Source organism: Cetorhinus maximus, chromosome 4, assembly GCF_964194155.1.
Source record: "Cetorhinus maximus chromosome 4, sCetMax3.hap1.1, whole genome shotgun sequence".
NCBI classification, from domain to species: domain Eukaryota; kingdom Metazoa; phylum Chordata; class Chondrichthyes; order Lamniformes; family Cetorhinidae; genus Cetorhinus; species Cetorhinus maximus.
The window spans coordinates 3,785,024-3,809,707 of NC_135882.1; the positions used below are offsets into that span (position 1 = coordinate 3,785,024).

General features: G+C 46.9%; 1 protein-coding gene across 1 annotated transcript in view; it reads right to left on the bottom strand.

Annotated features, from left to right (window-relative positions):
• LOC144679446 (angiopoietin-1-like) overlaps positions 1 to 24,684 on the bottom strand; it is a 144,831-nt gene that overhangs the window by 18,224 nt on the left and 101,923 nt on the right. The window contains exons 6-7 of the mRNA XM_078539830.1: positions 17,066 to 17,167; positions 7,786 to 7,952 (exon numbers count right to left, since the gene is read on the bottom strand). Of these exons, the coding sequence (XP_078395956.1) occupies positions 7,786 to 7,952; positions 17,066 to 17,167 (269 nt within the window). The remainder of the gene's footprint in view (positions 1 to 7,785; positions 7,953 to 17,065; positions 17,168 to 24,684) is intronic.

Below are 24,684 nucleotides of genomic sequence, written 5' to 3' on the forward strand. Positions count from 1 at the left end.
TCTGAATAATGGTGAACATTAATTAAGTTTAGAAGAAACAGCTGCCAAGCCCAAAACTTATACAGGTGAAGACATTCAAGTAAAAGGCACAAGCAGAGTATCTGTCAATTATGGGAGCCAACTGGCAAAGGTACCAGTGTTGGTATTGAGAGGCAGAGGACCAAGCCTTCTAGGGTGAAATTGGAAAAGGGAAATCAACCTTGAGTGGCCACTGAGATTCCAAAAGGAAGCTGGAAGTGTTCCTGTTTTGAGAAAGGAGTGTGTAAGGACTCAACAAGCTGAAGAAACGCAGCCTGTCTTAAGCCAAAACTTGGAAGAAGAGCAGAAGAAACTCAAAGAGACCCTGCTTGATGACAGAGTTCGAGATGAGGTGAGAAACATTCACAGGGAAAAAGAAAACCTGTTAAAAGACCTTCACACACGGACAGGATTCCCTCAGTTCAAAGTTTGTACCTCTGGAAAAGTGTGAAGAGAAACAGAAAGAATTCAGCACCTCTGCAGGACACTGACAGGGAGTCCGTGCAGACATAAGGACCTGATGTGTGTGTCTGTTGGATTCTGCTGGATTTTATCAACACAATCTGCCCAAAATCGGCCAAACCAACTCAAAACATTTTGGAATTTCAAACACAGGTACCGACTTACCGCAATCTTTTGCACTTGTTTAAAGGACATTGCCCTGGAAGCAGGCACCAGCCACAAAACTGGCCAAGGCCCCAGATCCAATGAATCACCATGATGATTTACCACTAATTGTGCACATTTGTGGGACTGTGAAGGGGCTCAAAAATTAAACCTTTTTTCAAGTGCGAGGGCACAAATAGGCACATTTTAAAAGTTTTTAAATACAAACAAGTACTTAATTTATTAAGAACCTGATTACCGTCCACCAACAAAATTAGTCAATGTTCCTGTATAGTTTTAATAATTATTGTCAGTGATTTAAAATCGGGTTACTCACAGGCGGTGGACTAGAGGCACTTGGTTTAAAAATGCTTAGTTTTGTGCTAAACCCGCTTTCCGCCACAATAATAAACCTGCACCAAAGGTACCATTCTTAAATATATAAATAATTATTTTTTAATGCACAAGGTAAATAACCAATTACATTGCAAATCACTGCTGTGGGTTGGCCTGGTTCCTGGGGGAGTTTGCGTTGGGTGAAATGCAGATAAGTCTGTGCAGCAACTCGGACAAAACATTCAATCGAGGAAACTAGCGGAATTTTGACTTCAATTTGGAACCAGATCGTTGACTGCACCACAGCAGAAGCTCTGCCCCATAAGATGTTTAATATGTTGCCTACAAACAAAAGGAAGAAGGGGCACTCTCACATCATGATGTAACTCAGCAAACCAAGAGGCAGTATGCCAGCTCTCTAATATCATTCTGTATTATAACAGGCTTACTTTGGTGTTTATCGACAAGTTCTTAAACGCATGGAATTCTCATTGCAGTGACCACTTGCGCACGCTTAAAGACTTTTACAAGTACTCGAGCCATTTGAAACCCATAGTAAGAGCAATAAGATAGAAAGTGTGAAATTACGCTCTGCAAAGACTTGTATCTACCAAATGCTACAAGAAGGCTGAGTGGTCAAAAGAAAAATACCAGATGTCTTGGTTCAAACTCTGGTCTGCCAATTGTCTGCCCCCAGGATAGAAGAATAAAACAGAATCTGGCTCTGGAGCCAAACCCTATTCCTTCCTGTGATTAATATATAAAACTCTACATCCTTTCTAATATCTTGGCAATGTTTCCCCTTTCCAACTTTCGCAGATCACTTCTTCGCCCAAAAAAAACCAGTGATAATTTATCTTTCTGCAGTAATTGGGCTTGAGGATTTTGGAAGTGGTTGCCAGGCTGTATTTATTAACAGAAAAATTTGTAATGCTTGCTCCTATCTGATATGTCACTCAACTGGATCGAGCCTCAATGATATGTCCAGGGAATTACAGCTGTCAAACACTTCGATTTTATTGTACATGTCACTCCAATGGTCTGGCCAATGTCTTGCAGCTCATTAGTGAAACCTTGGATCAAGCATAGCAACAATGTTTTTTTGCCTCTATTGCAGTCAACGTGATGCTAATTGAATCAATGCGATCACTTTCATGAGTTTTGTTTCTATTTCATGGACAATCCAACACATTGATGTGACAAGATATGGAAATTGGCGGTGTGAGTACTCGCAGGGATAACTTTCTGGGGTGCTAAGCAGTGAATGATTATCTGGCTGTGTCATTCACTCACATAGCGAGTTTTCAATGAAAGTCATATCACAACAACAATCTGCATTCACATGGTACCTTTAACCAAATAAAACATTCCAAGGTGCTTCACTGGAGAGCAATCCAACTAAATTTGGCCAAGCCACATGAGGAGATATTAGGTCAGGTGACTAAAACATGGTCAACACAATAGGTTTTAAGGAGCAACTTTAAAGGAGGAGAGAGAGGGTTAGGGACAGAATCCCAGAGTTTAGGGTGCTGGGAGCTGAAGGCACACCCTACAATATTGCAGTGATTAAAATCGTGGACGCTCAAGGGGCCAGAATTAGACAAACGTAGATATCTCAGAGGGTTTTAGGGCTGGAGGCAATTACAGAGATAGGGAAGAGTGAGGCCACAGTGGGATTTGAACACAGGAATGAGATTCTTAGAGGTATGAAATGGACAATGACACTTCACTGCAGGCATGAATAGGTAAGATATTGTGACTTTCTTATTGAAACAGCCCAACTGTCATCATGAATTTCTCACCTTGGTATTAGACTTTGCATTTGGGCTTTGAAGATGTGAAATTCCTGCTTTGTTACCTGAACTCTGAACTAACCTGATTCTTATCTCAGAATTTTAATATAAGGCCAATTCTACCTTTGCAGGCTCTTAGCGCAGAACCCAATTCAGTGTGAGCATGTAGCAGGAAATTGCAGGACTGCTGTCCATAATTCCCTGTCTATTTAGATCAGAGGTGCCACTAAAACTTACCCTACATAACCAAAGGAGTAGGGCAAAAAACAAGGTCAAAATATATGGAAGTGAGTTTGGAAAAATGTTTAATTCTTACTAACTGGCTTATGATTAGAGGATTTAATTTTATCAATCAATAACAGGTATCTGCTGCAAGTCAACAACTCATCAGCGGTGGACCCTCAGAATCGAGGATGACGCCCGTCAGGCTTGGTGAGGCTTCACATGACTGAGGAGCCCAATTCTGGATCCACGTGTTCTTCCACAGTGGGGGCATGCTGTTGCGCAGGGGAGTGGAACTCGCTACCCTGGGTTGGTTTCCTTCTCCTTCCTCTGCTGCTGCTGCTCCGCCTCACTGTCGAGCCGCTGAGCCTCAACGTGGCTTGTGTCTTGATGGACCAGGCGGTGCCATGCCGAGCAATCGGCAGCATTCTCCTCCCAGTCAGCGGTGTTAATGTCTCCGTGCTTTAGGGCGACCTTGAGCTTATCCTTATACCTTTTCCTTTGGCCGCTCCTTGAGCGTTGGCCCACGGAGAGCTGTGAGAAGGGGATCTGCCGAGGGAGGCGGTTTTCAGGCATCTGGATGCAATGTCCTGTCCATCGGAGTTAGTTCCACAGGAGCAGAGCTTCAATGCTGGTAGACGCAGCCTCGTGGAGGGCGCTCGCGTTAGTCCAGCAGTCCTGCCATTGGATCCCCAGGATTCGACGCAAGCACCACTGATGGAAGCTCTCAAGGATCTCAATGTGGTGTCGGTGGACAGTCCATGTTTCACTGCAGTAGAGGAGGGTGGTCAACTTGGTTGACTTGCAAAGTTCCCTGTTGTCAAAGACACATTGGCGCAGCTTGAAGAAGGCAGAAGGTATGGTTGACCCGGTGTTGGGCTTCCTCAGCGATGGTAGTCCCTTGGCAGAGGTGGCTGCTGAGGTAAGGGAAGTGCTGCACATACTTCAGAGCCACCCCATCTACGTGGATGGTGCAGGGGATGCTCACCTGCCCGGGGAAGGCTGGTGAAGGACCTTCATCTTGGTGATGTTTAAGGACAGGCCAAGCCTCTTATACGAGGTGTTGAAGAGGTAAAGCATCCTTTGCATGTCCTGTACAGAGTGAGCCATCACGCAGCACTCACCCGCAAACTGAAGGTCATGGATGTCCATGGTGGTGAGTTTTGCTTTTGCCTGGAAGTGACCAAGGTTGAAGAGTTTCCTGTCCAGACGATACTAAATGCTGACACCAGGTGGTAGGTCATTCCGGATGAGGTGGACTATGACAGTTAGGTAAATGGTGAACAAGGTGGGGCGATCAGAGGTCTGGATCCCAGTCTGGATGTGAAAGGTGTCAGTTTCAGACCCTCCGCTCATCCTCGGGATGGTGGCGGCCATGTTGTCCTGCAGGAGTCTCAGGACGGTGACAAACTTTAACGCCAACCAAAGTGCTGGAGGACGATCCATAAAGCTTCACGATTTAAAGCATCAAACGCTTTGGTCAGGTCAATGAAGGGGAGGAACAATTCTTGATTTTGCTCCCATCATTTTTCCTGGGTCTGTCTAGCCACAAAGACCATGTCCGCAGAACCCCGGGATGGTCGGAAGCCACACTGGGATTCTGGAAGGATCTCCTCAGCGACCGGACGGGGATGGTTCAGGGGGGTGCGGGCCAGGATCTTACCAATGATGAAGTTTGGAAAATGTTTCACCCTTACTAACTGGCTTACAATTACTGGGTTTAATTTTGTCAGTCAATAACAGGCATCTACAACAAGTCAATAAAACTCTTGGGCCTGAATTTCACGCTCCCCCGCCGGTGGGTTTTTAGGCGGGGAGGGGAATGGTGACATTGAAGGAACAGGATTCCAACCTGCCCTGACCTCACAGCGATTTGACAATGGGGCAGGCGAGGCCTCAGACGGGACACCTGCCCTTGCCCCAGTTGAGGCCCTTAAGGGCCATTTCCTGCCCAGCCTCAATTTTTAGGCTGGCGGGAGGATTTCCTTGCCGGTGGGAAGCCCGATAAAGAACGGCCTTAGATCCCGGATGGGAAGGGGTGGGGGGAGAAGTCCCCTTCTGACTGCAGGCGCCCCCCCACCACTTAAGGTCCAGTGGCTGCTAGACCTCCCTCCCCACCCCAGCCTCTTCCTGAAGCTCCTCTTCACTCCACTCTTGTCGCTGCAGGGGCTGGAGAGCTGTCAGCCAATCAGATTAACCGGCAGCTCTCCCTAAGGCTGGACTTCCTCCCAAGCGAGGGGCGGAAGTCCCGCCTGCAGCCAATGAACACGCACTCGAGCATGATTGGCTGTGGGGCCTTCTGAAAAACTCAGGCCTTGAAGTCGAGTTATGGCTTTGTCTGTTTGATTTAAACTGTGATTTGAGTGACTCGGAACCAATCTTGTCATTTGTGCTCCACTCGAACGGATTTGTAAATCTCAGACTAGAATATTGTTATGCTAACAACACCATGCCCTTGACCATCAGAGGTACCGAGGGGATTTGCTAGCCTTCTAGCCACCCCTTGGAAAAGTACACAAATCTCTACTGCACTGTAGTGTTGTCTAAGAATGTGAAAAACTGAGCCATATATTCATGCGGTGACAGTACAGAAGTGTAGTGAGCAGAACTCTGTAACCAAACATGGCTGATTGGCAAGCAATTGTATTAACAGAGATTGTATCAGCATCACCAAGTGACAAAAAATAAGATCATGAGAAATAGGAGCAGGAGTAGGACATTCAGCCCCTCGAGCCTGCCCCGCCATTCAATACGATCATGGCTGATCTGCTTCAACCGCACTTTCCTGCCTGCTCCCCATCTCCCTTGACTCCCTGTTAGGAATTAGGGACAGTTTAAGTGAGTTATATTTGTATTTTTGGGTGTTAGGGATGAGTTTTAGCTTTAAAGTTTAAGTTTGATTTGTATTTCTGTATCTACGTGTCAAGAAAGTTCAAATGGAGTTTTAGTTTCACTTTAAAAAGGTGCTTGCATTTCTAATGGGAGTTTACGGCTTAAGAAGTTAAGCAAACACAAGGGTAGAAGATAAAGGCAAAATTCTGCGGATGCTGGACATCTGAAACAAAAACAAAAAATGCTGGAAAAACTCAGCAGGTCTGACAGCATCTGCGGAGAGAAAAACAGAGTTAACGTTTCGAGTCCGTATGACTCTTCTTCTGAGTCATACAGACTCGAAACATTAACTCTGTCTTTCTCTCCACAGATGCTGACAAAAGTAGAAGAATTGGGCTGTTACCTAGTAACAGGGGCCCAGAGAGGCAGGTCAGTCCCACAGACACACACAGAGGAGAAACAGCAGTTTGTTTTGGAAGCTGTTGGAGTTTAGCTGGTTTGGAAGACAGCTGCCAAACAGAAGCTACTTAAAGGGGGCAGATAGCCAGCTCCAAGCTAATGTTGGTTGAAAGTAGCTGCCAGAGAGACTGGACGAAAGGGGACAGATAGCCAGTCCCAAACTGAGGAAAACCACAAAAACCCAGGGGAGTGGAAGAGGGGAAAGTCCAAAGACCACCTTCTAGTCAAAGGAAGGACAGGAACCTGGAAAAGGTCCTGTTAATGAAGTTAAGAGTGAGAGAAAGACTCCAAGCTTCAGATGTAAAGAGACAAAAGCTGCAGAAGGCAGATTTAAAGCAAGAACAGCTTGCAAGAGGCAAGAAGGTCCAAAGTGTTGGTTGAAGGTCTGTAACTCTTTGCAATGGGCATGTGACACAGTGGGGTACTGCTGATGGCTGAGTCGGTCAAAGAAGGTGCATGGAAGACAGCTGGAATGCATGTGGTGACCCAGGGGGGGAGGAACATCGAAAGAAGAGTTTGAAACCCTGGAGATGAACCCTTGCGGAAGGCGTCTGAGGGAAAGCGTTGGTTTGGGAGAAGATTCCAAGGCAACCCTCATGTGAAGGACGGAGTTCAGTGAGATTGGTTGGCTCATGGTGTGACATGTCTGGGGGGAGGTGAGAAGAGATCCATAGCATCTGGTTGGGGTGGCATCTGTCACTTGGTTTCAGAGTCTGGTGTGTCTGACCACAGGGCGCCATAGATTTATATGGACAGTGTACTTACTATGGACATTAGAGGATGAGAAAGCTTTTGTAACTTGTATTATCCTTACAAATCTGTATATATCTGTAAAGGTATAGCTGTGGGTGAAGTAGTATTGTAATAAAGTTAATCTTTTCTTGTTTAATAAATGTTTTATTCTTTTGTTAAAAGTTCATCAGCTGATTCCGGTGATTCTGTTCAGTAGCCACTCTCCACATATCTAAACAAACAAATAAAAGTTAGGATCTATCAAGCTGGGATCCACCCTGGGATCAGGCTTGTCCAGGGGTAACCTCAGCTGGGGATCATGACCCTCCCACAGAGAGATCAAAAATGCGTCTATCTTTTATTAGTGTTCAGATCTTTCTTCTATCAAATCAAACCGATTGATCTAATGAATTCATTCAAATGCAAATTCAATAGATCTCTTTCAGAAAACAATATTTTGGGATCCAGTACATAAGTAATTGGAGACATGATGTGTGGTGAGTGGGGTGTGTCCCAGGAGGAACAGGTGACTTTGGGCCTATGGTTCCCAAATCTCTCCACCACTGGGGGTTTTCTTCACCTGATGTCTGGCTCTGTTGTAAACTCGCTGATAGAGATTAATCACTGTGATTGGTCAATCAGTCCATTATCATTGCATCTTGTGACCACCAGGATGGGAGAAGGTGAACTGATGAATTTTGGGCCTTTCTTTATCCAGTGGCTCCTCCGAGGCTGGGGAAAGCAGCTAAAATGCCAAGGCCAGTAGAGATTCAGAAACATTCCCTACCTGTAGTTTTGCTTTTCACTTGCCACCTGAATCTTCTCATAGAAGGAATAGGCCTGGTTTCCCTCCCAGTCTCTCAGATCAATTCTCAGTGAGTACTGTCGCTGGTTTGTATGAAGAAAGATGATCTCATTGCCTAGCCAGTGTTCTCCAGATGGATTCCCAAAACCCTACCGACAGAGGGTAACAAGTAGTTAGTGTACATCAGCTCCAACATTCAGGGAAGTATTTAGCTATATCAACAAAAAACACAAAAGTGCATTGTTTGCAAATACATAAACAATTTCGAAAGCTTTTTCACACAGCGAGTGGTTCGGGTCTGGAATGCATTGCCTGGAAGTGTGGTGGAGGCAGGTTCAATCGAGGCATTGAAGAGGGGATTAGATGATTATTTGAATAGAAACAATGTGCAGGGGTACAGGGAAAAGGCAGGGCAATGGCACTGAGTCATGATGCTCATTTGGAGAGCCGGTGCAGACACAATGGGCCGAATGGCCTCCTCCTGTGTCATTACAATTGTGTGATTGTGTGAATTTCACAAAGCTGGTGCTGGTGGAGAGTTTTGTTGAACAGGGGCTGTGGATGTGGCGTTTCCTGCTACATGTTGGCAGCGGAAGGCAGTCCAGGCTCCAAACAAGATTCCTTTGATTACAAAAAATAAAGACTAACTGAATACTGGAAATCCGAAACAAGAAAAAGAAACATTGGAATTGAGTTCTAGTGCCGGATTCTGTCGAAAAGCTTTTCTCTTTTGGATTCTGACCGACCTGGTGTGAAATTCCAACATTTCCTGTTTAAGTAATTGTGTGTCGAATAAAATCTGGCCATCAAGTATAGAACCAAATAATCATACAGCACTGATGGGAGGCCATTCGGCCCTTCATGTCTGCACCAGCTCTTTGAAAGTGCTATCAATATAATCCCACTCCCCCTGCTCTTTTCCCTTAGCCCTACATAATTTTCCTGTTCAAGTATTTATCCAGTTCCCTTTTGAAATGTCCTATTCCTGCTTCCCCCGCCCTATCAGGCAGCAACCTCCAGATCACAACAACTCGCTGTGTAAAAGTGATTCTCCCCACATCCCCACCTGGTTCCTTTGCTAATTCTCATAAATCTGGTTATGGACCCTCCTGCCATCGGAAACAGTTTTGCCCTATCTACTCAATCAAAGCCCTGCGTAGCTTTGAATACCTCTATTGAATGTACCTCCCTTAAACGTCTCGAAGGAGAACAATCCCAGTAGGTTGTGTGATGGAATGAAAAAAGGGGGGGAAAAGAACTTATCTTAATTTTAAATCGGAGTCCTAGTTCGGGAACTACAGTCCCCATCGGGCCTCAGGACTTGTGAGCATGCGCCAGCCGGGTAAGGACTGCACATGCTCAATTCGTCCATCTTTACATTCTTCAGGTTGGGAACCGGCCCTGCGCGCCCGGGCAGGAAGAAAAGAAGATGAAAAGTGAAACAGCGCGAAAGTGCAGGCCAGGCGGCCTGAAGAGGAGCTCCATTGCAGAGAAGGTGTCCCAAGGATCAGGACGCGGGGAGGGGATAGGGAGAGGTCCCAAACAAAGGAGAAGGTCCCAAACAAGGGAGTGGGACAGAACCAGATCCAAGAAGACAGCACTAGGTAAGGGACAAGGATGGAGATCAGAAATAGATCCTGTTAAACAAAGTTGAGAGAAAGGAACTAAGCAATTGGCTCCGAATTAAAGAGAGAGAGAACTGTGGGGAGCAGACGAAGCAAAGTGGGTTCGAGAGAAGCCCTGAAGGCCAAAGAGAGCAGCCAAAGGTTGGTGATTATGTCCTGTGAGGGCAAAGGTACCCTTTTGGAGCAGTGGTGTTCTGCTTGGCATGGCCAAAGGTCTGAAAATGTGCTTGGAAGATGAAGCTTGAGTGTACATGGTGATCTGTAGAAAGGAATCTCGGAAGGTGAGATTGAAACCCTGGAGGTGAGTCCTTGTTGTAGCTGCCTGAGTGGCAGCGATGTTTGGAGAGAATTCCAGGGCGAGTTCTTCAAATGTGGAGACTGGAAACCCTCGTGAGAAAGACAGTTTCAGTGAGACCGGTTGGTTCACAATGTAACAAGTATCTGGGTGGGTTATTGAGAAATCCATAGAATCTGCTTTGGTCGCATCTGTCATTTACTTTGGAGTGTGGTGTGTCTGACCACAGTTCACCAGTTGGTTCTCATGTACCGCATACTTACCCTGAATATTAGAGTATACGATAGATATGGTAAACTGTTTTATCTTTCCAAATTTATATGTGTGAGAATAGAAGTTATTTTTTAAAATATTTTTGGGGAATGTGGTGCTATCCTGTGTAAAGAAGGCTGGGGGTGTGCCTGTGTGTGTGTGTATGTGTGTGTGCGCTTTAATTTACAGGACAGAGATTGATAGGAGTCAAGTTATCTGGGGGGGTTAAAACATGAGAGAGGTGTTAGGTTGAAGTACAAGTAAATAGGTTAGATCTAACATTTGCATTTTTAGAAAGTGAAGAGTTTGTTTGAATATCAAAGGGGAATCAGAGGTGTCAAGAGATATGTTTGCATCTTGCAGGAGCTCCATAGGTAAATAGAAGGGGGAATATTCTATTTTATTGACCCAAAAGCAAAGACAGGAGAGAGGCATGAAAGATTTTATATTTGGAAGGGTTTGAGTGTCAAAGAGGTGTGAAAACAATGATACTTGAGATGAAGGGAAAAAATATTTTAGAGCTACTGTGGAGCTGGACCTAGGGATACAGTTGGAGCTGAATTGGGAGCTCATTGAGCTGAAGCTCTAGGCTGGGAGAGGATGTAGTTTGAATCAACCACCCAGTCAAGCCAGAAAGGTCTTGGGCAGCAACAGGCAGTTTTAATCTGAAGTAGATTCCACTACAGAGTGGGAGAGGATGGAGGTCATGTGTTATGCCTTTATTGAAGCTACAGCAGTTTGCCTTGGATAATATTACTGGATTTCATAGTTAGACGTCTATAAGGGAGAGTTGCCTGGAAAGTGTTTACTTGCGGGTTTGATCAAGTAGAATTTTTTTGGGAATGTTTTGTAAGACTAACCTTAATCGTGTAACTGTACTCTTGTGTGCTCAAGTTTTCTTTTATTTTTGTTAATAAAACTTTTACTTTTAATTAAAAAAAAACCCAAAAGTGTTACTGGATCTCTTACTGCTTTGATCAGGACATTTGCTTCTCATTTTCAGAATATAAAAAAAAGGATTTGGCCCGTAAGCCAAGTTTCCCTCTGGGGTTTGGTTTGCCCAGCAATTAGGACTGGCTGAGGTCATAACAGATGTGTCTGTAAAGATAAAGCTGGGGTGAAGGAATAACAAATATTTGAATCATTTTCTTTGTGTTTGTATTGAGATCTTTCCAACCTTTTGTCTGGTGTAATACAGTTCATTTTTCTTGTTTAATAAATGTTTTATTCTGTGTGTTAAAAGTTCATCAGCAGACTCCTGTGAATTTATTCAGTAACTTTCCTCCACGTTTCTAAAAAAAAACAATAAAATTTAGGATCTATCAAGCCAGGTTTCACTCTGGGATCTGATTTATCCAGTATTAACGTCAGCTGGGATCGTAACAGGGTGAAAGGTGGCAAAATCTTGTTGCAATGTTAATGTTGAAGAATTACTCCAAGGAGCTGTACAAAGAGGTCATTAGACAAAGACAGATACCAAACCAACAAGGTGACATCAGGAGGGATGAGCAAAGCTGGATGAAAGAGGAATGTTTTAAGGAGGGTCTGAAAGGAGGACAGGGATGTGGAGAGGAGAAGAGGACAAGGGAGGAAATTCCAGAGTGTAGGGTCTGCACAGCATCCGATGGTGGGGCAATGAGAGTGGGGACTGGATTCAAAAGAGATCAGATATGGAGGAGTTCTGATGCAAAAGTGAGAGAAAAGTAAACAAAAAATGAGAGCCATAGCAATACAACAACGGCATTAAACTCAATTCTGGGCGGTTAACCATAATTGTGTGGGTGAAAAATAATGCAGTGCATGGGAACTAATTAGCATAAATAGATCAAGCTCAGACATTGCTTCAGGGAATCAGAGTAACTATAAAAATACAACATTGGTTAAATAGACCTCTTAGTGTTTATTCCGTTCTTTATCTTACAGAGTTCAACTCGACATTGCTGTAAATTGCCAACTTGGAACAGTTTTATGGTTTCAGATGTGTCAAACTGTACATGATAAGTTCAATAAACAGGAATTGTACAAGAGAGGGGACCGCAGAACTTTTCAAAATCCGAGCTTGTGGTGAGATTCTGGGGTGGGGACAAGGGGGACTTTAACCCTCTCCCAGCTCCTGTCACAAACCAGGTTGGCTAGCAGTCAACCTGCCTGGTCTGAATTACTCCAGTTCAATCTGACTGCCTCCTCGTGTGTCACCATTTCATCTGTTCTTTTGAGCAGGCCAGAGGCACACCTGCAGGGTGGGGACTTACTTTAAATAGTGGGGTGGCAATGGGGACTTTCTTTAAATATGCAGATGACATCATCAGAGCCCCAATGTCATAATCCACATCCTGTCATATAATTGAGGCCTGATGACATCATCGAGACATCATTGTATCATTGGATCCCAATACATCACCCTGTGACATCACCAGGGTCCTAGGATGAATTGAGACTTTGTGACCTCTTTGGAGTGCTCTGTGATGTCATTATAACATTGTGACATCACCAAGACCACATGATGTCATTGGAGTCACATGACATCAGAGACCCATGACATCATTGGGGCCTGACTGTAATCTCAACCTGAGGCCTGCAGTGAGGGAATTGGTCATTGCCCCTCAGACAAGGCCCCAAGCCAGTCAGGAAGAGGAGAGAGGGTTGGAGGTGGCACAGGAAGGGAGAGTATTTTTATTTCTCTCTGGGTTTTCTTGTGTCCCACCCCCAGCCTCAAGCTAACCCTTCCTTCAGTGAGCATTTCATCTCTGAGCTGGATAATTTTGGGCCATGCTCCAGACAGTCCCAGTGAGTGGACACCAGAGATCCAGGCTCTGACACCCAATGGGGAGGTTGGATCTAATGGTAGCAGTGTGGTAACCTCCTCCCCACATTGTATCCACACGGTAAGGGTATGAGTCAGCCTAACATCCAGGCAACGTAAAATAGGGCAGGTTGCATTAAGTATTCCCTTCCTTGTAGTAGATTAAGGGAGTATCTAATGGAGGTTTTTAAAATGATTAAAGGATTTGATAGGGTAGATAGAGAGAAACTATTTCCTCTGGTGGCAAGGGGGTCAGAACCAGGGGGCAGAACCTTAAAATTCAAGCCAGGCCATTCAGGTGTGATGCCAGGAAGCATTTCTTCACACAAACTGAAGTGGAAATAGGGAACTCTCTCCCCCAAAAAGCTGATGAGGGTGGGGTCATGGGGAGGGTTCAACTGAAAAGTTCAAATTGAGATTGATAGATTTTTGTTGGGCAAGGGTATGAAGGGATATGAAATCAAGGCAGGTAAATGGAGTTAAGGTACAGATCAGTCATGATAAAACTGAATGCTAGAAGAGGCTGGATGGGCTGAATGGCCTCCTCCTGTTCCCACATTCTTCTTATATTCCTAGGGGAATTTGTTATAGAAATGAAGCAGTGCCCAATTCATTGGATATGGGATCAGTGGTAGAAATGGGTTGTCTTAATTCTTCATTTGTTGAAAGAAGACTCGGAGACTATCAACATCCTGGGGGTTACCATTGACCAGAAACTGAACTGGACTAGCCATATAGACACTGTGGCTACAAGAGCAGGTCAGGAGCTAGGAATTCTGCAGAGAGTAACTCACCTCCTGATTCCCCAAAAGCTGTCCACCATCTACAAGGCACAAGTCAGGATGAGTGCAGCTCCAAAAACGCTCAAGAAGTTTGACACCATCCAGGACAAAGCAGCCCGCATGATTGGGACCCCATCCACCACCTTAAACATTCACTTCCTCCACCACTGACGCACAGTAGCAGCAGTGTGTACCATCTAGAAGATGCACTGCAGCAACTCACCAAGGCTCCTTCGACACTTCCAAACCCACAACTTCTATGATGTAGAAGGACGAAGGCAGCAGATAGATGGGAACACCACCACCTGGAAGTTCCCCTCCAAGCCACTCACCATCCTGACTTGGAAATATATCACCGTTCCTTCACTGTCACTGGGCCAAAATCCTGGAACTCCCTCCCTAACAGCACTGTGGGTGTACCTACACCACATGGACTGCAACGGTTCAAGAAGGCAGCTCACCACCACCTTCTCAAGGGGCATCTAGGGATGGGCAATAAATGCTGGCCCAGCCAGCGAAGCCCACATCCCATGAATGAATAATAAAAAAACTTAGCAATGTCCCATAAATCAGTGCTTTGAAAATCTGAAGTGAAGCAGAGACACAATGAGATTCTGTTTAAAGATGACACAAGTTAACAACATTGAGCCAAAGCATGCTCTGCCTCCTAACATTAGCATTGACGAAAACTCGCCAATCTTTGAAACTAAAGCAACAAATGTATCATTTTTGTGAAATTACATATCATTTCCTTTCCTGTGTTTAATGAATAAACTTGCCAAGATTTTACCATGACTAACATTAACCCAAATAAAGCAAGCAATTTAGATATAGATTAAGGCAGTCTCTATGGTGCAATCATTAAAATGGAGAAGGGTATCAAGTGACGCAGTCACTGTAATATTGCTCAAGTGCATCTCAAGAAAGTCTTTGGGAATGATCCCACTCTTCCTCATCTGGTTTCACCTACAACCAGGCACTGAGGATGCCTGTTTCCATATGGCTAGGTTCCTCTGTGGCACCTACTGTAGATGTCATTAAGCATTAAGTCGACCATTTGAAGCCTCGAAAAAAATCCCCGCAAAAAAAAGGGGGTCAAGTATAAAAGTGAATGGTCGGTGTGGTTGTGACACAAAGTGTAGGCGCGTCATAAATTGCTGGTCATCTTTGCAATACAGCCCGTAGCGCTCGCTACATCCCTCGCGTTCTGTTAGACGGTACCAGTGAGTAAAACATCCAACTTGTGGGCTGAAAAATTGAGGCCGACTACTAATGTGAGTACAGCATTTTGCGGCTGAAAAGTGGAGCGGAGGAGGGGGGCAGGTTGGCTTATATGCCAAGAATATGCAAAAATATTTTGGGGCTGGTAAAATGGGGTCGTCTTATACACCAGGTGGACTTATACGATGTACATAGCAACTGAAAAATCTCATCTCGAAGCTTCAGCCTTGCAAGCTGCCTAACACAGGGTTTATTCAGCCAGAAAGGTGCTGGTAAACAGCCCATCCGAGTGTCGTAATACATTTTCATTGTTGTTTTCGTGTCTTTGTGCTCTTCCCTTGAAGTGTGAAAATTGGAAGGATTCACGGGCTAATAGCACCTTGACAAGATGTCATTGACATTGTCGTAGTGTCTTCAGCTCTTCCCTTGGGGAATAGCATGATCCTCAGGTTGATGAACACTCTGACTCACCATAACGCGAACATTCCTTCCATGGGCTGTCGCCATCTTTACCCCAGCACTCATCACTTATAGTCGGACGACTCAACTGTCTCTTACAATCTGTATGATGAGGGGGTGGCCCACCCACCAGCATGAGGATCCCACTGGACTTTGACCTGGAATTCCCATCCTCCAGACCTCCGGTCTCCACTGGCTGGGACTGTCTGGAGTGGGGTTCGAACTCTCAGGCTGACTCAGGCAGGAGAAACCTCACTCTATTACGGTGGAGTGAGAGTAACGGAATGAATGTCGGGCTTCATGGCCGCATGATGGGCACCATCTTGTGTCCTTCCACCATCTGCCTAACCCCACAGGTGGTTAAGGCCAAAGTGAAAATCGAACAAAATAGTGTTTTGATTCTTTGGATAATCAGAGTTAAAAAAAAATCTGTTATCAATTTGTGGTTAAATATTCCAAATACTTTATAGGATTACAAGAAAGCCTGAGACTTAAGCACAGCATTCCAGAATATAATTGAATTTTATTCGCCCATTGAGTGTGGACCATTGCAACTGAATATCAAGCAGTAACTGTGGAATTTTGGATAAGTTCTGATGGGGTTTGTGCTCAGTCCCATTGTAACTCTTGAGCTTTCATTCAGCTCAAAGTGTTGTTTCTGTTTTAACCCTTTATTGACAAGGAAGCAGTGCAATCTATTGCAGATCTGATCTCACTGGCTAAGGAGTACCCAAAACCCAATTCTCCCTCCTCCTCATCCCAACAAGGAGTCGTCAAAACCTGGAGTTCTTTCCTCCCGAAAGGCTATGGATTCTGGGAGGTGGCATTGGGCGCTTGGCATATTAAGGGGTGGAAATTATGCTGCAATTGTGCAGAGCTCTGGTTAGACCTCACTTCAATAGTGTGTTCAAATCTGGACAGTACCCCTCAGGAAGGACATACTGGCCTTGGAGAGGGTGTAGTGCAGGTTCACTAGATTCACTAGAATGATAAAGGGGCTATAAAAGGGTTAAAATATGAGGACAGGTTTCGTATGTTGTATTCCCTTGAGTATAGAAGATTAAGGGATAATTTAAGATGATAAAAAGGATTTGATAGAGTAGATAGAGGGAAACTATTTCCTCTGTTGGGGTGAGTCTGGAACAAGGAGGAATAACGTTAAAATTCGAGCCAGGCTGTTCAGGGGTGACATCAGGAAGCACTTCTCCACACAAAGGGGAGTGGAAATCTGGAATTCTCTCCACAGCAAAGGTAACTTGCATTTATATAGCACCTTTAACATAGTAGAATGTCCCATGATGCTTCACAGGAGCATTCTGAAACAAAATTTTACATCAAGCCACACAAAGAGATGCGAGGACAGGTGACCAAAAGTTGGGTCAGAGAAGCAGGTTTTAAGAAGCATCTTAAAAGCGGAGGAGAGAGGGAAATAAAGGAGGAGAGATTTAATGAGGGAATCCCAGAACTTAGGGCAGCTGGAGGCACAGCTGCCAAGTAAGGGTTACAGAACCAAAGTGGGTGGATAGAGTTAATCACAGAATCACAGAATCACAGATAGAGTTAAGATAGAGTTAAGATAAAGATCAGCCATAAGCTAATTGAATAGCAAAACAAGCTATAGGGACTGAATGACCTCTTCCTGTCCTTCTGGTTCTTAATAAAGAATTACCCATGGCAAAGCATTGACGATTCTCCAGAACCAATGTTTTGGATTTAAAGTTGCAATTATTAAGTTGCAGTCAATTCAGTTTTTCTCATCAGTCACAGATTCTCCTTTCAGCCTAACTCTCCACACCAAGTGCATTGGCTGAAAGGTCTCACTCACCATTTTATACTCTTTCCAGGTTCGATGAAAATCCACACTGCCATCTCCTCTGTGCTGTATGACCATCCAACCACCTCCTGCTGTCTCCATGTTACAGTACACCTGCGGAGAAACAGACTGAGCAGTGAGACCCGGCTCCAAGAGAGAGATAGAGAGAAGGAGGGAGAGAGAGAGAGAGAGAGCTGGGTGAATGATTCAGTCAGTTTGTGCAGTGATATTGACCAGAGCAATCCCAGCCAATCAACATTTAAACATGTCAAAATGACACGGTAATGTTATTAAGGTGGACAATATATATACATTTAAGGGGAAGCTGGATAAACATAAGGGAGAAAGGAATAGAAGGATTTGCTGATAGGGTGAGACGAAGAGGGGGTGGTAGGTGGCTCATGTGGAGCAAAAACATCAACATAGACTAGATGGGCGGAATGGCCTGTTACAGTGCTGTAGGTACTCTGCGCAGAGTTCTCCCATCGGGGACTAAGTCCCACGGCGGAGAGCGGAGATGGGAGTGTTTCCCTCTGCGAAGGCCGACAGGAAATCTCGCGGAATCTTCCAGCCCCAGGGTCATTGATTATGCAGCCGACATCTTGTGCAGCAGGGCAGGCCAGATGGTGCGCACCTCACCGTCATACCCTGGCGCCATATTTAAAAGGTCCCCAGGCATCCGCTGTCTAAAGAAACTACGGAGGTGTCTGGAAGGGTCAGTGAAGGTCCAGCGCCAAAGTTCAGTGACACCTCCCTGCGCGTCCTCCTGGACCATGTCAAGGTCTGGAGGAATATTCTGTACCCGGCTGATGGGAGGAGGAGGCTGAGCAGGGACACCAGCCCTGCACGGGCACACATGGCCGATGCCATCAGTGCCCAGGCTGTCCAGAGCAGGTGGGCAATAGGACCAACAAGTCCAGGGGACCCTGGATGTCAAGGGATACAGAGGATTGGATAAGGGGAAAAAAGGAGACTATGGCAGATACAGAGGACTGAAAGCAGCAGAAGCCTAGAGGAATATAGAAAGTGTAGGGGAGTTACTTAAAAAAGTAATTAGGAGAGCGAAGAGGGGGCATGAAAAAGGAAAATATATTAAGGGCAAGAGGATAACCAGGGAAAGAGTAGGGCCCATTAGGGACCAAAGTGGCAATCTGTGTGTGGAGCCGGAGGACGTAGGTGAGATTTTAAATGATTATTTTTCGGCTGTGTTCACTATGGAGAAGAACAATGTAGGTGTAGAAATCATGGAGGGGGACTGTGATATACTTGAACAAATTAGCATTGAAAGGGAGGAGGTATTAGTGGGCTTAAAAGTGGATAAATTCCCAGGCTCAGTGAGAAGTATCCCAGGCTGCTATGTGAGGCAAGGCAGGAGATTGCAGGGGCTCTGACACTAATTTTCAAATCCTCTCTGGCCACAGGAGAGGTGCCAGAGGACTGGAGGACAGTGAATGTGGTACCGTTAGTCAGGAGGGGTAGTAGGGATAAACCAAGTAATTACAGGCCAGTGAGTCTAACATCAGTGGGAGGGAAACTATTGGAAAAAATTCTGAGGGACAGAATTAATCTCTAATTGGAGAGGCCGGGATTAATCAAGGGTAGTCAGCATGGCTTTGTCAGAAGGAGATCATGGATAACAAATTTGATTGAATATTTCGAGGAGGTGACTAGTGTAGATGAGGTAGGGCAATTGATGTAATCTACATGGACTTCAGTAAGGCTTTTGACAAGGTCCCGCATGGGAGAATAGTCAAGAAGGTAAGAGCCCATGGGATCCAGGGCAATTTGGCAAATTGGATCCAAAATTGGCTTAGTGGTAGGAGGCAGAGGGTGATGGTCGAAGGTTGTTTTTGCGATTGGAAGCCTGTGACGAGTGGTGTACCGCAGGGATTGATGCTGGGACCCTTGCTGTTTGTAGTGTACATTAATGATTTAGACGTGAATATAGGAGGTATGATCAGTCTGTTCGCAGTTGACACGAAAATTAGTGGTGTCGTAAATAGTGAGGAGGAAAGCCTTAGATTACAGGACGATATAGATGGGCTGGTAAGATGGGCAGAACAGTGGCAAATGGAATTTAATCCTGAGAAGTGTGAGGTGATGCATTTTGGGAGGACTAACATGACAAGGGAATACACAATGAATGGTAGGACCCTAGGAAGTACAGAGGATCAGAGAGACCTTGATGTACATGTCCATGGATCCCTGAAGGCAGCGGCACAGGTAGATAAGATGGTTAAGAAGGTATATACTTGCCTATATTAGCCGAGGCATAGAATATAAGAGCAGGAAGGTTATGTTGGAGCTGTATAAAACGCTAGTTAGGCCACAGCTATAGTACTTTGTGCAGTTCTGGCCACCACACTAAGGAAGGATGTGATTGCACTGGAGAGGATGCAGAGGAGATTCACCAGGATGTTTCCTGGGCTATGAAGAGAGACTGGATAGGCTAGAGTTGTGTTCCTTAGAACAGAGAATGCTGAGGGGGGACCTTATAGAGGTATATAAAATTAGGAGGGGCATAGAGAGGGTAGTTAGGAAGAAACATTTCCCCTTGGCGGAGGTGTCAATAAGGGGGGCCATAGATTTAAGGTAAGGGGCAGGAGGTTTAGAGGGGATTTGAGGAAAAATGTTTTCACCCAGAGGGTGGCTGGAATCTGGAACACACTGTCTGAGGGGGTGGTAGAGGTAGGAAGCCTCACAACATTTAACAGGTATTTAGATGAGTACTTGAAATGCCATAGCATACAGGGCTATGGGCCAAGTGCTGGAAAGTGGGATTAGAATAGATTGGTGCTTGTTGGCCGGCATGGACACGATGGGCCGAAGGGCCTGTTTCTGTGCTGTATGACTCTATCACTCAATGACAATGTCACAAAAGAATGCACGACCTCATTCACTCCCCCAGGGTAAGTAAAGAAAAAATTCATTCACAGGATGTGGGTGTCACTGGCTAGGCCAGCATTTATTGCCCAGCCCAAGTTGCCCTTGAGAAGGTGGTGGTGAGCTGCCTTCTTGAACCGCTGCAGTCCATGTGGTGTAGGTACACCCACAGTGCTGTTAGGGAGGGAGTTCCAGGATTTTGACCCGCGACAGTGAAGGAACGGTGATATATTTCCAAATCAGGATGGTGAGTGGCTTGGAGGGGAACTTCCAGGTGCTGGTGTCCCCATCTATCTGCTGCCCTTGTCCTTCTAGATGGTAGTGGTCGTGGGTTTGGAAGGTGCTGTTGAAGGAGCCTTGGCGAGTTGCGGCAGTGCATCGGTACACACTGCTGCTACTGTGCGTCGGTGGTGTAGGGAGTGATTGTTTGTGGATGGGGTGCCAATCCCATATGTAAGGGTACAAGAGTCTCAGTGGCAACGGTGTAGTTGTGCCCCACAGACCCACTGCAGTGCATCCACTCTGCAGCGGGGTCACCACTGTGCCTTCTTTACCCTTCCACATACAGGGATCATTGGATGGAAGTGGGGGGGTGGGGGGGGAAATGGACTCAGGCACAGGGGGCACCAGCAACCTCCACAAATCAGAGGCCTGCCTGAGCCTTGCATGTGAATGGAATGAGCGCTCTGGGGGGAGCTGGCCCACAACCCTTCAGCACATTAATACCATGCCACACAACATGGCCAACATTAAGAGTGGAAGAATGAGAATTGAACGTTGAAATATAATTTACAAATGGATGCAACACACAGCTTCTCTAAAACATCTTTTCTGTTGTCTTTGAGCAGGAGAAGATGAGGCACAACCATAGGGAATGGGAGGAGACTGTGGAGTTGGTGGGGCCGGGTAGGGTGCCCACATCTGAGGCTCCTCATGGAGTTTGAGGTCAGGGCAGCTCAGTTGGCAGGCGTGGAGTGGGACTGGGCAGTTGGTGATGCAGACCATGAACTTGGGCGTTCACCCAGAATAAGAATCCATCCGTCTTATAGATAGATACCTGAGGGTCAAATGTGCCTCCATATTGGAGGCACCTCATTCTGCCACTCGCTCTCTCCTCTCTCACTTACAGGTGCCACCAGGAAGTGGCCAAGGCCTGAGGATGAGGACTCCCTGTCAGGCCTCAGCAGGAGCCTGAGCCCAGAAAGGAGCCAGGAGAGAGGGGAAGAGGGGAGATGTGCACCTGTAGAGGCATCACAGCAGATACCTGCATTCTCCACCAGCACAGAGACACACACCTCAGTGGGCATTAGTTCAAGCTTAGGAAGGGTCTCACAATCTGGTGGTCATTGCGCAGACATGTGTCCACAGCGAGGAAACAGGGTCAGCCGAGCTCACCAACACTCGGAGGAGTGCTGGGGAAGGGGCATCCACAAGGTCCAAGTCCGATGATGGGCCTCTGGATTCGGCCTTCCAACTAATGATGGAGAGCCAGCAAGAGGCGGGTGAAGATCACACAGAGCTGTTGGAAGACCTCATCAGAGTGGCACGTGAGTCAGAGGAGTGCATCTGCCTGTCCTCTGATGTAGTGGTGCCGACCAGTGAGCGCACCAAGGTCTCCATGGGGAGGCTGGTGGACTTCATGGAGAACCTGGTCCAACAGAATGCCCAGTTTCTGCCGGAGATGCATGAAGACCTTCATTCTATCGCTGTAGCCATGGGGAAGCTGTTGCAGTTGGCAAGCCAAAGGGGGACAGGGCACCTTGACCTCCCTCCAGGTGCCCCTTCCCCTCGAGGAGTCAGGCCAGGGCCTTTGGGCACCCTAAGGGAGGAGAACCAGCAGCTGGACACCCCTGGGCCATCGCTCAGGAATCACAGAGGCTGTCTGGACCTTCTGAATCCCCTTTGCCTGTGACCCCTTCAGCCTCATCCTCTGTGAGCACAGAGGGAGCAGCTGGCCCACAGCAGGACAGATAGAGGAAGATCAGCTCTCCAGAGGATGGCCACCAAAGTCATCCAAGGAAACAGGGCAAATTAGTCAGCAGGCCACCTCCAGCCCTGCTGCAGATATTGGGGGAGTACCTAGGAGAAGGGGTAGTCCATGAAAAATATAGAAATTTTGATCACAACTGATTGCATGGGTGAATAAATCATTATCACAAGTCTAACCACTGTAAATATAATCACTTTCACTGCTGTAATGTCTACTGTGTTTTTTCAGCATAGTTCTTGAGGCTTAGCGAACGCCCTCCACCCCATCACTGGCCCCACAAGCACCTCTTCTGCACACAGACGACCCCCCCCAGTGTCTGCTGGGAGAAGGGTGTGTGGCATGTCCTAGCACTCTCCAACGCACGCTGATCTTTCCAGCAAACTCATATCCCAGGTCTCCAGCATGGTGACTGCTGCCTGCTGGGCTTCCCTTTCAGTTGTCCAGTTGAGGTGACCTGCATCTCCGCCCACCCACTGACCCGATCCCCATGCAGAATCTCGGTCGTTCTAACACCAGGCGCTGCTTATTTCGATTTCACCAGCATGGTGGTTGTCACTAATTTTCCACGTTCCGGCTTCATTTGCCCTCCCCCAGTCACCCACACCTTTTCCCCCATCACCATTGACCACCCTCAGCATTACCTTTGACCTCCCCACTGTCACCCTCCAATCCGAACTCTTCCTTTGAGAATGCCCAGGTGAAAATGCACATTCCCTTCCTATCCACTTCCGGACACATTTACTTGCCGACCTCCCCCTGCCCACCCCCCAAGCCCATGTCTACCTCCAAGTCCCGTTGAACGACCCTCACCGCCCCTTCACACGACACTGTCGCACCCTCACACCTCCCACCCTACCAGCTCTGCCTGCTCCCTCTAACATTGACCATTCCCTCCTACCATGCTCACCCTGAGTTCACCTCCCCAGGAGTCCGCAGTTGATTCCACTGACCCGTCCCTGCGAGTCCCTTCACCTGGACATTCCCCCCACCCCACCGGAAACCAACATGGCCCTTTCCCAACCTCCCCCATTTGTTCTCTGTACCGCATCGCTACACCTTGGTGAAACCCCTTCCTGGACCCTCAAACACCAACCAGGCCCCCACACCCCACTACATCTGCAGTCCTCCTAGCCTTCTTTAACCCCACTGACCCCCCCTCCCCCACCACAACACTCCATCACTGCCCAACAGTACCTCCTGCTGCCTCACACCCTGCAGCGCCAGGGTCTGAACCCATGGAGAAATCCCCGGGTGAATGTCCGAACCCATGGCGACATCCCTGGAGGAAGGCCCGAAGCCTGAGCGAGGTCCCGCCTCCTGGAAGCTGCTTTGCCGGGGGAGCCGTGTGGATGAGGCTCCGCCCGGCGATGCAGGTGTTGCTCCAGGGTCCAGGAGCTGGAGGCCTCCATCTTCTTCTCTTCGGATGTCCGCGAACTGCCCCGGGGCCCTCAAGGTTAAGTCCCGGCTTTTGCGCGCCGCGTTGGTCCAGATGTGTCCTGGATCGGTGAGTTTTCTCGCTGGTGTCGCGGAGAATCCAGCGTGGGGGTGGGGGGGGCAAGATGCCGGTCGGGCCCTCATCTCCATCCCATTAGCGGGAATCCCGGTCTGGTGGGGCGGGCAGCATCGTTTCACACCAGCATGGAACCAATTTTTTGGCCTCCTGCCAAATTCCCCTCCCCCTGCCTGCCATTGAACCTCTCGGCAGGGGGTTGGGAGAACTTGGCTCAGTGTAATTGTGTAGGTAGACCTGATAACTAAGAATTCTCCCCATCATTTGTCCTTATCATTGAAAAGCAACTTTCTGCAATAAAGCATCACTTTATTAGCGTGTTTTACTTTGGAAAGTGGAAGAGGTTAAACTAGAGAGGCTTAAGAACAAATCATTCTCAAAATATCCCCATGACAATTTAACATTGATGTCCTGCTGATGTATTTGTACAGTGACTTTCACACAGGTCATTTAAGCTGAGAAGTTGGCTTCAGACTCAAGCTAAACCCATCACTCAATGTTGACAGGTACTTACAAAGCAATAAGAGCCTCCAGAGACTCAGCTCGTTAGCATCAAGGTGATGGATGTCAGTGCTGGAGAATTAAACACATCTCCCAGCCCATGATCTTAACTCCCTCTCTGCTGGTGGGAGGTGGGTAAGGGAGAGGGGTGCAGGGTGTATGTTGAAAGGCTCTGCAGTTAAAATGACCCCCTGCCCAAAACCCCAATCCAATTGTCTTCCCACCAGATCCTGATTGTAACTCACTGGAGCGGGCAAGGGGTAGAGACCCACAACAGGGCAACTAGGTCCTTCTTTAAATACACAGGTGCTATCAGGACCCAGGCTGTTCATAGTCTGAGGCTTGAGTTGGATAGTGAGTTGGCAGGGAGACATCTCACCACCCCCCCTACCCTCCACACTCCCCCACTCCCCACCCCCACCTCCCCACCCCCATCCCCCCGTCTATCAGGAGGGCACTGTGGGCCAGGAGCTTTCATGAACATTTTTAGGTTTCTGTATGAGGACCAGAAGGAGCAAGAGTTTTGGGTCTATTGGAATCCTCGGACTTTCCATCCCTTGGTCAAAAGGAGAGGTTTGAAGGGGCAGAGAGAGGGAGGCAGGCAGGTGGAGAGGGCTAGAGAGGGAATTGTAGAGCTCAGCGCCTTGGCAGCTGAAGGCACGGCCACCAATGGTGGAGGGATTAAAATCGGGGATGCTCAAGAAGCCAGAGTTAGAGGAGTGCAGATATCTGGCAGGGTTGTGGGGG